The sequence below is a fragment of the Monopterus albus genome, unplaced genomic scaffold, assembly GCF_001952655.1.
Source record: "Monopterus albus unplaced genomic scaffold, M_albus_1.0 scaffold176.1, whole genome shotgun sequence".
Taxonomy (NCBI): domain Eukaryota; kingdom Metazoa; phylum Chordata; class Actinopteri; order Synbranchiformes; family Synbranchidae; genus Monopterus; species Monopterus albus.
In genome coordinates this window covers 636,338-651,326 of record NW_018128056.1, presented here as the reverse complement: position 1 = coordinate 651,326, position 14,989 = coordinate 636,338, and the positions used below count along the sequence as shown (strand labels likewise).

Sequence of the window (14,989 nt, the reverse complement as noted above, 5' to 3'; positions counted from 1 at the left end):
ATCTGTTTCGGATGCCTCCTGGGCGCCTTCCTAGGGAGGTGTTCCGGGCATGTCCCACCGGGAGGAGGCCCCAGGGAAGACCTAGGACACGCTGGAGGGACTATGTCTCTCGGCTGGCCTGGGAACGCCTCAGCATTCCCCTGGAGGAAGTGTCTGGAAAGAGGGAAGTCTGGGCATCTTTGCTTAGACTGCTGCCCCCGCGACCCGGTCCCGGATAAGCGGAGGAAAATGGATGGATGGATGGATGGATTGAGTGTTCATCACTATGAGACCACTTTCAATTTATACATTTGATCCATTTTAGATAAACATTTACTATTTCAATATCCATCATCCAGTTGAAGTCGAATAATTAAATTACAAGTTATTACAATGCTGCCATTATTGGTGACAGTGTTTTTTTTGTATTGCACATTAACAAATCAAGTGTTTTGGTAAATGAAGTCATTATGCATTTGGGTGGCCCCAAAACCCACCCGCACATCACTGCTGACCTTATGTGTCCCTCCTGTTGGGAACAGTTTGTCCCACTGCTTGCTTTCATGCCGTGGCACCTGAGTAGACTGCAGCTTACTGTCCCACATACTATAGTGGATCATCTCAGAAGCTTTAAAGGGGATGACTCCTGCCTGTTTTTCACAGCTTAGTAGGCTGATAGTTTATCATTTTGTTATTTGGCCATCATAATCGGTAAGTGCTTGAAGTGGTTTTGGAAGTTTAAAATGACAGTGAATGGGGTAGTTTTTAGGACCAAGCTGAAACATTATAAGAGGGTGAGGTTACACTGACTGTCAGTCAGGAAAAGAGCACACAGCTGTCCGGTGGCATCTGTTCTGGCTCCCTTTACAAACACACTGTCACACTTATGAACATACACATCTTTTTATGAAGAAATTTATGATATCACAAGTGTGTGGCTCCAGTTGACGAGGGGGTGCAGAGGAAGTGGTGGGAACTAACTTGAGAGTAGAGATGAAGAGACAGAGAGAGAGAGAGAGAGAGAAAATGAAAGGGAGTGGGGGGGATTCAGAAGGTAGCTGTGTATTGCAAAGATCACAGTCACTAGACACAAGATCATGATTGTATAGTGTTTCCCTCTGCAGCATGGAGGTAAGGAGTGGCCAGAAAGAAGACTGTGTGTGTGTGTGTGTGTGTGTGTGTGTGTGTGTGTGTGTGTCTGTCAGTGGGATCGGAATGTGACCTTGGCTTCAGTACAGAGTCCAGTTCCAAAGAATTCAGTAGGGCATACAGGGAGAGAGGAGTTACCTGAAAATCCAAGGTGACTTATTTATTTTTCTGGGAAGTCACTTACACATATGCACGCACCCTGAACTTTCCCATGAGTAAACTGTATGAGTCACAAGGGCAGCAGGAACAAGGTGTCCAATAGCATAAAAATAATTACAGACAAACAACATGAAAATATTCAGGATGGGGTGGCTGTGGCTCATGAGGTAGGGCAGTCGTCTCCTGACCAGCAAGTTGGTGGTTCGACTCCCGGTCTCATGCCTAAGTGTCCCCCTGACCCCCGATTTGCTCCCGGTGGCTTGACTAGCGCCGGAGCATGGCAGCCTGTCGTCATCGGTGTGTGAATGCTGTGTGTGAATGGGTGAATGGTGTATGATCTTCTGTAAAGCGCTTTGGCCAGTGAAACACACTGTGAGAAAGCGCTATATAAAATACAGTCCATTTACCATACAGAAAAAACTGGAAATTTTCATGACCATGTTTTCTTCATTCTTGAATCATTTTCATCCAAGAAGATTCATGTATTTCTACTTAAATATATATATGATACGATAAAATATGATAACACTTTATTATCAGATAAAATCTGAAATTTGTCTTGCAACACAAGACGGCTCCATCGCAAGACCAAACAATAACAGACAATCACATGAACATATTAACAAACAATAACAGCAAGCAATAAACCCCCCATTTACATACTTATCATGATGTCTGGAGTCAGATCTTGCATAGTCTCACCCTAATTTTGATTTAACAATGTGAACTAAAGAGTTTTTCAGCCTGTTCTTCTTTCTAAAATAAGGAACGCTCTAAATCACATATTGGAAGGCAGACTTTGGTATACACTATTTAAGACATGAGAAATCGGGGAGATACTTGTTGCCAATCAGAGCATGCTTTTATTGTGGGCCACGTGGACGGAAGACTTCAAAGCTTGACCAGTAATCTCTGAACGAATACAGATTTAATAATGTGATATAGATTTAAGTTTATCTTTCAGTTTTTTTTGTGCAGTGTCTTTAACCAGGGCAGGTTTAAAATAGGTCATGCCTGTTGGCCCTGAGGGATCCCCTCTTCTGGGTGCACTGTCAGGCTTCAGATTGGTGTTGCCTTGCACTGATCTTGCATAGCCCAGAGAGGGGGCAGACTTGGGGCTTCCTGGAAGATGGAGGTTGTTGGCAATTCATAGTCTTATCTTAGCTATTAGATCTATCAGAAGCACCAGAAAATAGATCTAAATCCTGCTAATGGCTTTAAGGTCTTTTGGCAGGTGTCAGTCCAGTGTTAGACTCAAATGTTTAGCTGATTATCATATAGTGAAATGTATTGCCAACAGTTGTGGTATTTAAATGTCGGGTTCCTGGTTGATTTGCTGCTTTTCCCTGTATATATCATTGTAAATATTTTTCATATTGGTCTGCAGAACTGAAATATTTAGTTGATTCAATGATCAGTCAGGAGAAAACAGAAAACATATTTGGAACTGTTTTGAAATTCAGTCAGTCCTGATCTCTTAGCCTTAGTTTCAGGATTTGCTGGCTAGGATGTTCTGACATTTTATAAACTTATAGTTTAATTGATTTTGAAACAATTTTGTGAGTTGCAGCCTTAATCAAGAGTGAAATGTTAATGTTCCAGCAAAAGACACTTCAACTCTAAGTCAGGAAGCTAGTCCAGTGGGATTTCTGAATGTCAACAGATATAACAACAGGTGCTTTGCTTGATGATTCATTGCTTGATCCCAAATTACCTCTATGAAAATATTTCAGCTTACTTGTCCCACCCACTCACACAGAAGCACTGGCCTAAGTTTCCTGTCCACAGTGAAATTAATTCAGTCACAGTCATTTTGAGGTGTAGCTTCCCACGAACTAACTATAGTCAAAGCCAGGGTCTGAGGTGGGCTCACGTCCTCCACAACACTACACATAGATATGCAACATAGCTGAACCCCACACTTGGTGTGCCGTGTGCGTTGCCAGGTCCTGGCATGGCTCATGTTTCTTAGTGCAGTTTGTCAGAGCCCTGCTTGGAGCGGCAGGCACCAGTGGGACTATACCAAGTGCACCAGTGGGTTTCTGTCCCAGAGAGGAGCCGCCATTTTGGGGCTGCAATTTGCCGTAAAACAGCTGATAACATGGTCCTGCCTTCCAGCCGTCACCGTAGCACAGGGGTCTCCATTTATGCAGATACACTGCTGGATTACTGCTGTGTAGGACATTTGGCTTTGGGAGCCTGTGCATTCAAGTGGAGTCTGGAAGATAGAGATTTTGTGAGTGCATGTGATTGCCAAAGGCCGTTTTTGTGTGAAAATAGCACACATGCTGGATATTTATTTGCTTTCCTGAGGTGTTTGGCCATTTTTTTGTTATTGGATTTCTGAGCTGTTAAGTGGAAATCATTACTACCGCTCACTGAACTTTTTTCATCAGTTGTTTGGTTGTCGTGCAAGCTGGTCCATCTATAGTCACTGTGTCAGTAGCCACACCGGTGGTTGTGTCTGGTGGGGGGTTGCGAGTCTCAGCCCCCACCATGATGATCAAGGAGACATCGTTACGCCGGGACCCTGACTTGAGGGGGGAGTTGGCCTTCCTAGCGAGGGGGTGTGACTTTGTCCTTCCCTCACGCTTCAAGAAGAGACTAAAGTCCTTCCAGCAGCAACAGGTCAGTCGGTGCAACGGGCAGGAAAGTGTTAGATATTTTTAGTCAGATAGATATTGGATAGATACTTTATGTATTAGAAATGTTTAGTGGAGATAGGATGTCTAGTTAGACTGTTAAATGCTTAGGCCTGCTCATAAGTTTCTACAGGGTACATCTGGTCAAGGATAACTAGAGAGAAGAGTTGATGACTGTCAGCAGACAGGGTGTTTAATATTATTATTATGATGTGTAGAACTGTAGAGTTAGCCATAATGTTCCTATGTTCGAGTCATGACATGTATTAGAGGTCGTGAGAATGTTTTTAGCTACACACCACTTAACCAACAGACACACACATTCACACATTGATTTGCTTCATGTTTTGACTACTGCTATGACCAGCTGCAAAGCTGGTAAGAGAGACGTCTCGGTTGACGTTTTTATGTAGTATGGGGCTAGCCCAACCGAGGGGATATAATGTATAGGCCTGGTTCGGTTCAGGGTCTTTCATCTTACATCTGCCTGCGAGCAGTATGGAGGTGCAAGATATCTGAGCGTGTAATGTTAATTTTACCTGTGAGCCTTTGAATAAATCAGCACTGTTTTGAAGTTACTTGGACTGCCTCGTCTCTTAGAGTTAGCAATGGTAGCAAGAACGGGATCCTACAAAAGACAAAGTGCAAGTCTGGACTATAAAAATGTTGAGATGCCCACAAAACACACTGAGACTATTTGTCTACAAATGTGTAGCTCATTCTTTGTTTCACTCTTTTCACACAAATCCTCTGCACATGTAAGTAAACACAGTTGTTCATACATTAAATACACACGCATATAGTAGATGCGCCTTGTAGCTCTCATGCACATAGACTGACATGGCAGGGATGCCAAAACTATTCAGAGGCAGATACCAGCAGAGTATTAATAGGGCAGGAGGTGCAGGAATAGAGTGCTACGAATGCTGTGAAGGAGAGTGGGAGGGGGAGGTCCGCTACAGCTGTCCTGTTCAATACACACAGTCTGGAGGCCCTCGAGAAGACACACACCAAACACACCAGGTGCCAGGGACAGGTTTTGACTTAAACAGTGTTAATTAATGCTGTTACAGGTCTTTAGCTACTTCACTAATTGAAATTTCTAACCTTTCAAACACCCTTGAACTGTAGCAAATGAGTGCAGCATCTGCTATCAAACTTGACATGACATCTCACCCTGTTGTTGCTGGTTGTGTAAAATCGTTTGAATTAGAACATGGAGTGTGTTGATGTAAATGTTCTCCATCTGATTACTAAATAAAATAAATCAAATTATTGGATATGTTAAATGATACTATTGAGGACCACAATTTTCAAACATTACTGTGAATCTAAGACAAACTATATTATTTTCTCTTGCAACATTAGTGCAAACTACCCAGAATGCCACATTTTCTTTGTCTAATTTGTTTTACCTGTGTATCACTTGTTTGAATCCTTTATGAATGTGTGCATAGAATAATGCATTTTAAAGCTAAAGGGCTTGATATATCCATCATAATTACAACATTGCTCTTCTGGGTGCTGTTTATTTTTCCCTATAGATTAGGAACAATCAGTTTAAGCCCAACATAATCTTGAGTGCTGTAGACCTATGCCACCTGAAGCTTTTCTCACCAAAACTCAGTCTGCTGACAGCTTTGTCTGACTGACTTAGTGACTAATAATAACAAATCTCTTGTTTTTGTATGAATGGTTGTGATTGGGATATGGGGGTTCCTGCCCAAAACACGGGTCCTTCATACTTTTAAAGTGAAGTTGAGTCTTGTCTACACTTCTGGGTTAAAGTTACTTCTGAAAGTAATGACATCATTCACTTAAAATGCATATGACAAAAAGGAAAGAGAGTAAGTCATAGAGTTGGTTCACAAACCATGTGAAAGAAAAATCCAGTTAATGCATTCTTATTTTAAAGTGTAACTAGTTATGCTTTAAAAGAAACAAAAATATAAGGAGTAATGTTACCACCATGAACACTTCCATACATGATCTCCCTTTTCTCTTTTTAGGTGCAGTCCAAGCCAGATAAGAAACCAGGCACACCTCCACCAGCTCCTGCCCCATCCACAGCCACACCCACCCCCACACCACGCTCACCTAGCCCTCCTCCAGCTCCGGTGATAGTCTCCCCTCCACCCCCTGCCATCAACATTCCCAGGTTCTACTACCCCCGTGGGCTCCCTGCCCTGGGCTTGACTGCCAACCACGATGTAGTCATCACCGCCATCGAGGCGGCCTTCACTGAGTTTGAGGAGGAGAAGGCTGACATATATGAAATGGGCAAAATTGCAAAGGTAAGCAGTTTAATAACAGGCATTATAATGGTCAGCATTTTAGAAACACTAACAATTTTAATATTGTCCCTACCTATACTTATAACAAAGGTTGAAAAAATTCCAAATTACATGTGTGTTATCTGTATCTTTCATGTTTCATCTTGAAACAACTACGCTGCTTTTTCCATAAGTGTTTTCTAGACTCATTTCTCCAGAAATTACCTAATGCAGTGTCCTGGTTAATACACTGCTGTTTTTCGCTGCTGCTCCTTGCTAAGCAGTGCGATCAATGATTCTAGGAAACAAACGCTGTTGTGGAGTAGAGTACCCAGCTGTTTTTCATGGTAAGGTAATGGTCGTGTTACATGTCTTTCTGCTCAGGCATGCGGATGTCCACTTTACTGGAAGGCTCCCATGTTCTATGCAGCAGGTGGTGAAAGGACGGGATATGTGTCTGTTCACTCCTTTATTGCAACCTGGAGGAAGTAAGACAGACCTCATATTCATCTGACATTTGTAATAATTCAACTTCCATCAGTTCATGATGATAAATATACCCTTTCCTTCCCCTTCTCCTGCAGGTTGCTGCACAGTTGCCATGATGATGCATCAAAGTTTATATATCTGCTTGCCAAACCTGGCTGTAGCTACCTGGAGCAGGAGGACTTCATTCCTCTACTGCAGGTAGATATCTTATCAACACCGATAAGTCAGATTAGCAGCTCAAATATTACAAGCATTAATGCAGTGTTATGCGCTTTCTGCTAGCTTATCTAAATTGTGTTTTTCTGGTCCTTCCCATTTGTGCTTGTCTGATCAGGACATGGTGGATACACACCCTGGTCTCACATTTCTGAAGGATGCGCCTGAATTCCATTCCCGCTACATAACAACGGTAAACGGATCATAAGCTGTTTTATCAACAATGTTATTGACTTTATTGTTTAGTCTAGGCCTGTAACTAGTGATTATTTTTATTATTCATTAATCTGTTGATTATTTTCTCATTTAATTGTTTAATCTATAGAATATCAGAAATGGCAAAAAATCCCATCACCGCAAGGTGATATGTAGAAATTGCTTCCTTTGCCTAAACAGCAGCCTAAAGGTCCAAAGATAATCAGTTTACTGTCAAATGCCAAGACAAAGCAAAGTATCGTATCAAAACTGAGAAGCTGGAACCAGTGAATGTGGCTTTTTTGAATGAAAAGGACCTACCAGTAAATGATTAATTGAGTTGAACATTTTATATGAGAACTAATTGTTTCAGTCGTTGTTTAGTCTCGGTGCCCTTGACAACCATTTACTTGCGCTCGTTGTGTTATTATTTATCAGAAACATTAAATCATTTATTCTGACTTTTTTTCTCCCTGGCTGTCATTTGTTAATACCATCCGGATACTCTACACTTATCCCAGGTGATCCAGCGGATATACTACGTGGTGAATCGTTCGTGGACGGGTCGTATGACCATGATGGAGCTGCGCAGGAGCAACTTCCTACAGACTCTGGCTTTGCTGGAGGAGGAGGACGACATCAACCAGATCACTGACTACTTCTCCTACGAGCACTTCTACGTCATCTACTGCAAGTTTTGGGAGCTGGACAGTGACCATGACCTGTACATTGACCCCAAAGACCTGGCGCGATACAACGACCACGGTAAGCACAATTTGACCTGAGGATTTCTTTCCCCCACTGAAATGCCTCCATACCAGATCCAGGGAGGTTATATGACGAAAGAAACTTGACCTTCAGGCAAAAAAGTATTATGTATAACCTCTAGAGTCCTGAGCTTTGGAAACCCAAGCTGTGCGGTCCTCATATGAGGACGCAGGGACTCTAGAGGTTAAAATAAAAAATGTATAGTGGATGCATTGAAATATTCAAACCTTTATGGATTAATTGATATATATGGGTTCAACAGCCAGAATCAGTATCAGGCAAACTTTTGATCTGGCATTTTAATTTGATTATTTCTTATTTCCTGCATGTGAGCCCCCACTAGCTGGTGCATGAAACAATAGCTCTTTTTCCTGGCACAACACTTTCTTGCTGATGTGAACGGCATTACACTGTTAACTGTCTTACTGTATATGACCACTTTGGTCATATCCAATTTAACTCACCGACTCAGAACTTACACATGTGACTATACAGTATGCAAGGGTTCACAACAGCATCCATTTGTTTTTGCATATGACACAAGGAGCACATTTGTTTATGTTTCTCATTCTTTCCTCTGACAGCATCCTCAAACAGAATTATTGAGAGATTGTTCTCAGGGGCCGTTACGCGGTAAGTGAAAAGACACACATAAACAAACACAGAGCGACTGATTGCTTCACTGTAATGGCAGCACTGTATTAATGGCTTTGTCTCTCTTGTTTCCAGGGGTAACGCTGTGCAGCGAGAAGGCAGGATGAGCTACGCTGAGTTTGTCTGGTTCCTCATATCTGAGGAAGACAAGAAAAATCCTACCAGGTAATCACTAAGTCAATTAGTTCCATGTGACTGAGCAGATGTTTGTGCTTTTGTAGCCGCTGCATGTGTCTAACAGATATTCAGCATCCCAGTTGGACAGCGTTGTGTGTATCCTTGCGTATATTTGTTGTTTTTCTCTCCAGTATTGAGTACTGGTTCCGGTGCATGGACGTAGATGGCGATGGTGTTCTGTCCATGTTTGAGCTGGAGTATTTCTATGAGGAACAGTGTGAAAGGATGGAAAGGATGGGCATTGAACCTCTGCCCTTCCAGGATTTGCTCTGCCAAATGCTTGATCTGGTCAAACCTGAGAGCCCAGGTTAGTGCTTCTGCTAGCTCACCATTTTAATAGTTGTCTTATCTTCTATTTGTCTTTATTGGACAGTCACATACTGCTATTTGAAACTTTTGTGTGTATGCTGTTTTCTCCAGGTAAGATAACCCTGGGTGATCTAAAGCGCTGCCGGATGGCCCACATATTCTTTGACACCTTCTTCAACCTGGAGAAATACCTGGACCATGAACAGAGAGATCCATTTGCTGTGCAGAAGGTGTGAATCTGCATCATGTAATATTCAGTAAAACTGGTCATTTGAAAGAGGATAAGGAGCATTGATCCCTTGTTTCAAAAGTGAAGATGAAAAAAAAACAAATCAAGCAAATTTTCTGCACAACTAATGAAAAGCATTTGTCTTGTCAACTCTAGAGATGTCGGGGGAGATGATGATGCATTTATAATAACAAATAACAAGTATTGAATGACTTGATGCTCTTTGTTCATTTTAACATGTAAAGAGAGCTGATACAACTTTTCAACACTGTAGTTGCCCTTAAACAAATATAGTGTCAGTACTGAAATCTAAACAATGATTTGGTAATTTAACAACGGATCATATTTGGCAGTCTACTCAACACAAAATGCCTTTGTTTACAGTAGAACAATAGGATACTGGTTTTTGGTACCCAGAAGTATGATTCTCCTCCTCCTCACTTCCAGATTTGATGCATTTTGATAGATTTAAAGCTACATTCTTACTGTTTTATTCCTTTTGTTTTGTACAGCAATAGAAAATTCTCTTACTTTTGTATGTTGTCACCAGCAAAACGCTGATGTTTGTGGTGCACGTGTAATGTTGCAGGACATTGATAGTGAAGGTCCAGAGCCATCTGACTGGGATAAATATGCCTCAGAGGAATATGAGATACTGGTGGCAGAGGAGACTGCAAATGAACAGCTACACGAGGGGTAGGACACACACTCACACATGCAGACTGTGTTTTTTTAGGTATAGAATTGTAATCGGTTTTCTTGGTAAGCTGAGTTATAGGCAGATTCCCATGCGACACTAATTTTAGTAAGTGAATATTAGCTTTATTGTGAGAAAATTTAAAAAAGTGTATGCAGCAACATTTAACTGGTTCAACTGTGTCTGTTTGTTCCCAGTTCATTTGATGATGACTATGAATCTGAGGAACTTCAAGTCCCTGGAGAGATTGGGAATAAAATGGATAAACTGGTTATATCTGATCTTTCAGCATAACCGTTTCATGGAATTCCTGGGCCTCTCTTCCTGGAAAACAGATGTAAAGCATGTACTGTAATTGAGGGTCCTTTGAGATGGATGCATCAGCAAATACATGGATGTAAATACAGAAAGAGAGAAAGGGATTCTGGCTTCTTCCTTAACAATGACTGTGAAGTCTCCTCAGAATGGACTCAACGGTTTTTGTGTGGGTAGATGTAAACCAGTACTGTTCTGTGTCTGGCGCAATAATGCCTCTGTATTCATACAGATAACAGTGTCACTGCCTCCAGCATTTGTCTTCATCTGAGAGAACTAAGGCAACAATGGAGGGAGAAGTGCCAGATAAGCTCTGGAAAGAATAGAGAAAAATAACATCACTGTAAAATAATGTAATTGCTATTGTGAATTCTCACCGACAATCCTGCCAGAAGACAATCGCATGCAATTTCTAATGCTGCTGTGCTAAAAACAGACAGGAAGACTGCCCTTTACATAAATCGACTCCAAACTGGTGAAACAGGGAGACAGAAACAGAAAATGAAAGTGACACAGCAGTGCCATTCAGAACACACAGCCACAACACTCAGCTGCTCGGTTATACAAAATACAAACAGACGCTGCCATCAGAAACTTACTGACTGTGCAGCTTGTCACTGTCTTCCTCATAAAGGAAGTTAAACCTCTATCCCCTTCAGGGAAGAATCATGTAACAGTTTGGCTGGTTGTAACAGCCCCTCTCTGTGGCCAGTCTGTGCTACTGCATGCCATCATAATGGCTGGCCAGCTTTTCCAAGAGGGAATTCAGTTCACTGTGCAGCTTGAGCTGCTCTATTCTTAGTGTGGCCTTATTAGTGCTCCACCTCTGGACTCCTTTTGCAGTCATTTCTAAACCCTGGGGAAAGTGTCTGACTACATGGACTGTAGTGAGTCTCAACAGGTCATGGTGAGATATGCACATACTGTATGTAAAATGATGCATGCTGACAAACATATCAAACTCTCTGGTAGAGTTGCCCCCACATTTCCACCTGTAACATTTGTAATAATGTAAGAACTGTGAGTTGTTGCTATCAGTCTTGTGCAATTACCCATCATACCCCACTGTACCTGTTGACTCTGTTCAGTATTTTTGATTAATTACTTTGATTTGTACTTGTCACTAATGCCAAAACTGTCTTTTTCTGCTAAGGAATCACTGTCATGTACCATTTGTTTATGAAACTTTCAGATGCCCATACACACTAATAATAATAATAATAATAATAATGCCTTTTAAAGGGCAAGGACACCCAACTTAAAACAAAAAACTTTCTCAGTGCTCTAGTACTCTAGGGGTATCTAGCCATGTAAAAAAGTTTTAGTTTATATTCCCAGGGTTTGACATCCATGTCTCTGAGATCTCAGCCTCCATCTCACTACAGTGAAAGCACTTTGATTTTTTTTTCCATCTGAGCTACTTTCTGTTGCAAAATAGTCCTGACATGAAGGCTTGTGGATTATCCAGAGTAAAAAGAAGAGGTTGCATGTCATTTTTCCATGATTAGAGCTCCACAGCTGAAAATCTTTGTGCCCCCATTGTACTGAGATGGAGGCAAAAATCACAGAGATCGTCTTCAAACCCGGATAAATACGACCCTAACTATTTGTATAGATAGATAACACTAAGTGAGATTCTATCTGTTGTTAATTTGTGTGAACTGACCCTTTAACTTCATTGTTTGCCTTGCTGCGCTCACAGGGCCAGGTGCATGTGTGTACACTGACATTACTGTAACAGCTAAGCGCCTGTTAACTTATAAATCATTCATAGAGGAGTGTGTTTAGGAGTGCTCTGTAGCCCTCAGCTTCGGGCTGTATATACTGTATGTTGTAATTGTTGCCATGAGAACAGTGTTGCCGGGGTCAGTGTGTGTGCGCGCACACTCTTATAACTCTTTAATTAGAAGTGGGACAGCTTTTGTCCACAATGGCCTCAGATTCACTGGTGTATCCTTCCATTACTGACGTTGGCTCTACACCAACACCACACACAGACACACTTATACACACACACAACACTATAGTTGTTATTGAAAGAAAGAACGGGAGAGAGAGCACTAGGCCTTAAGGACCTCAAATGTCCCCCTTCTGCTCTATAGCCATTGTAAATGTGCCTGACTGTGTATAAAACTATATTATTATAATAATGACAGCAGTAATAAGAGCCAGATATAACGGCTCTGATTTTTGATGTATTTTTGATGGTTTGTATTTTTGTGCCACTGTGTGGCTCGGGATAGGGGGGTAAATTATGTTTGATGTGTCTATGTTTATATAATAGACTCGTGGTGGATTTCATCAGCAGAAGAGAGAAAAATCCTCCAAAGGACTGACTTTAAGCTCCGTCCACCTGACGAGCACAAAATGGAAACCCAGTGTAGAAACCTCTGAGACTGATGTTTCACTGCTGTTATCACCAACGCTCACTTTTTCACCCAGACAGTATTTCAAAGGAACTGTTGCCGTGATGAGACGTGTCCAGTTGATAACTGTCTGACTCTATGCAACGTGTCCTGGTGCTCACAGATGAAGCTTCAGGCAAGGAGGAAAGCCATACAGGACTTTGCTTTGAAATTAGATCTCTACTGTGAGAGGTAGAGAAAAGACTTTTATTTTGATTTCTTCTTCTTCTGTGCAGAGGACACTTGAGTAGGTGTAGTGATGCGAATTTTGATGGTTATGCTATTGGCATGGCTTGCTTTCTTTTTTTCTCCTGCTCACTTATTTGTTGCCTTTGTCTGAAGTTTAAGTTTAAATAAAAATATTTCAAGAATATTGATTATATGTGAAGATTTTTTGGTTACCTACAGTACTTCTGCTCTCTTCCTGTAAGATCTCTCTCTTACACATGTACATTGTTGTTTCCTCCTTGTATACACACACACTGTGTACTGTAGATGTGTTTGTCAGCACTGATGCTCAGTAGAGTGCACTTTACTGCCTTTGAAACTGTTGAGTGCTCTGTCTGGGTTTCTGATCTTTTTTACCTGGAAGCATTTGTTACTTTTTTTGTACTATACTTCTATTTTTTACCAGCATGGAACAAAACTTCAAACTCAAAAACATTTTATCTGCTGTTCTTTAAACACATTTATAAATTTAAAACTGGAGCAGTTTGAGGTAAAGGACATGTTTGGAGCTTGCTTTCTCTTAAAGGACATGTTTGTTTAGGATCCTCAGACCCACATAGCTTGTCCTCTGACTGGTAAACATGCAAGAAGTGTTGTACTGAGTCAGTGTCGGACGTCACTGTTACCATGACAAACATGGGCCAAAACAGGAAGTCTCTGGTGAGTGTGGCACATTGCTAATTGTTCTTTTGGCAGAAGATATATTCAGGAGATTCCCAGGCTGCCCAGCCAGTGATCCAAAGATGTCTGAGGATCACTTAATTTGCTGACTGAGGATTACTCAGTGCTAAGGTTTGCCCATAGCATGACAGTGGTGTTGCCTGGGTTTCTATACTACTACTCCTACTTTGGAGCAGTTGCCACTGTCTTCATCATCTTTGTCAACAGTCCTCACCATATGGCATAGCATGTTAAAATTTGCTAATCCACACAGTCGTGCATACTACTGTAGGTTTTGCCAGTATATGGTCATAAACCAAATGTTTTTTATCAAATTATGGCACTAAAGAAAGAGACATAGCAATCCAGTTGGCTAATTGTTCAAATTCTAGAAACATTTACATCATCAATTGTAGAAAATATGGAGGCCATGACAGCTCCCTGAATTGAAGCCACCATGACTCAATCGCCTCCTGGTGGCTGTTTACAGTATAGGTCATAAATCCTGCATCCTCCATAGCGGATGGGATATGAGCCAAACTAAAAACAAAGTACAAATCTGGTCAAATTTCCCCAGAGGTCACTTCTGTGGTTTTTGGTAGATATTATCACGCTGATGTGTGTACAAGTGGGCATTTTTCTGACAAGTTATTTGTTGATATAAAAAGAGGTGTATTTCAGTTTGACAGCTTTGATTGGTGGTCTGATTCTGTCACTGCACTACTGGTTGCAACTGCTCAGAATTTAGTTGCAAGAAAACCCAAGATGGGAGCCACCATATTCACAATATTTTGACTTAATTTTTGAATACTGGCGGGAAGTGGTGACGCCATGTTCATTGTATATATGTCAGTGAATTCCATCCATAGAGCCATGCTTATATTGCCAAAAAGTAACCCCCTACATAGAAAATAGTTTAACTTACTCCCCTGTGTTTTTAGTTGTCAATTTTATGTCACAAAATTGACCTCAACTGAACCCACAGTGTTGTGGAACAAGACCATTGCATGTTCTGGGTTATTCACTTCTATCTATCTGAGATTCAAACTTCTCTTACTTATTTTTTTAGGGATGTAATTCCTAGCAAACACTGGGTGATTGCAGGCAGGGGTTTTTGCTGGAGGTTATTGTTCTGAATGCATTGATTGTCCTGAGAATGGTGTAATAGTTGGCATGCCATCATGCTGTGAGTTGTACATGAGAAATGTGTCTCCCATTGAAGGTCAGAGTCAACTGGTTATTGTTAGAGATGTCACTCTGCTTGTTTTCCACAAATGTCAGGGGCAAAGCAATTAGCCAACCGGCTCACAGTCCCACCTCCTAGTCATGGACATTCCAATGCCAGATTGCCAACACCCACCACCCGGTGGTGGTGTGACCCGAGCATGAGGTCACACAATGTGGTGTCATGACTGGAAGGTGTTCTGTAAGTAGGAACACATGGC

General features: G+C 41.4%; 1 protein-coding gene across 4 annotated transcripts in view; it reads left to right on the top strand.

The window, feature by feature from the left end:
- ppp2r3a (protein phosphatase 2, regulatory subunit B'', alpha) overlaps positions 1-12,978 on the top strand; it is a 53,887-nt gene extending 40,909 nt beyond the window's left edge. For 3 of the 4 annotated variants that reach the window (XM_020616620.1, XM_020616618.1, XM_020616619.1), the window contains 11 exons: positions 5,939-6,223; positions 6,587-6,690; positions 6,787-6,889; positions 7,026-7,100; positions 7,624-7,867; positions 8,455-8,503; positions 8,600-8,689; positions 8,833-9,008; positions 9,122-9,240; positions 9,829-9,935; positions 10,134-12,978. In XM_020616620.1, the coding sequence (XP_020472276.1) occupies positions 5,939-6,223; positions 6,587-6,690; positions 6,787-6,889; positions 7,026-7,100; positions 7,624-7,867; positions 8,455-8,503; positions 8,600-8,689; positions 8,833-9,008; positions 9,122-9,240; positions 9,829-9,935; positions 10,134-10,230 (1,449 nt within the window). In that variant the 3' untranslated portion in view covers positions 10,231-12,978. Of the gene's footprint in view, positions 1-3,608; positions 3,916-5,938; positions 6,224-6,586; positions 6,691-6,786; positions 6,890-7,025; positions 7,101-7,623; positions 7,868-8,454; positions 8,504-8,599; positions 8,690-8,832; positions 9,009-9,121; positions 9,241-9,828; positions 9,936-10,133 lie in introns of those variants that run through there. The other variant, XM_020616621.1, reaches the window with a different exon arrangement.
- The last annotated feature ends 2,011 nt before the right edge of the window (positions 12,979-14,989 follow it).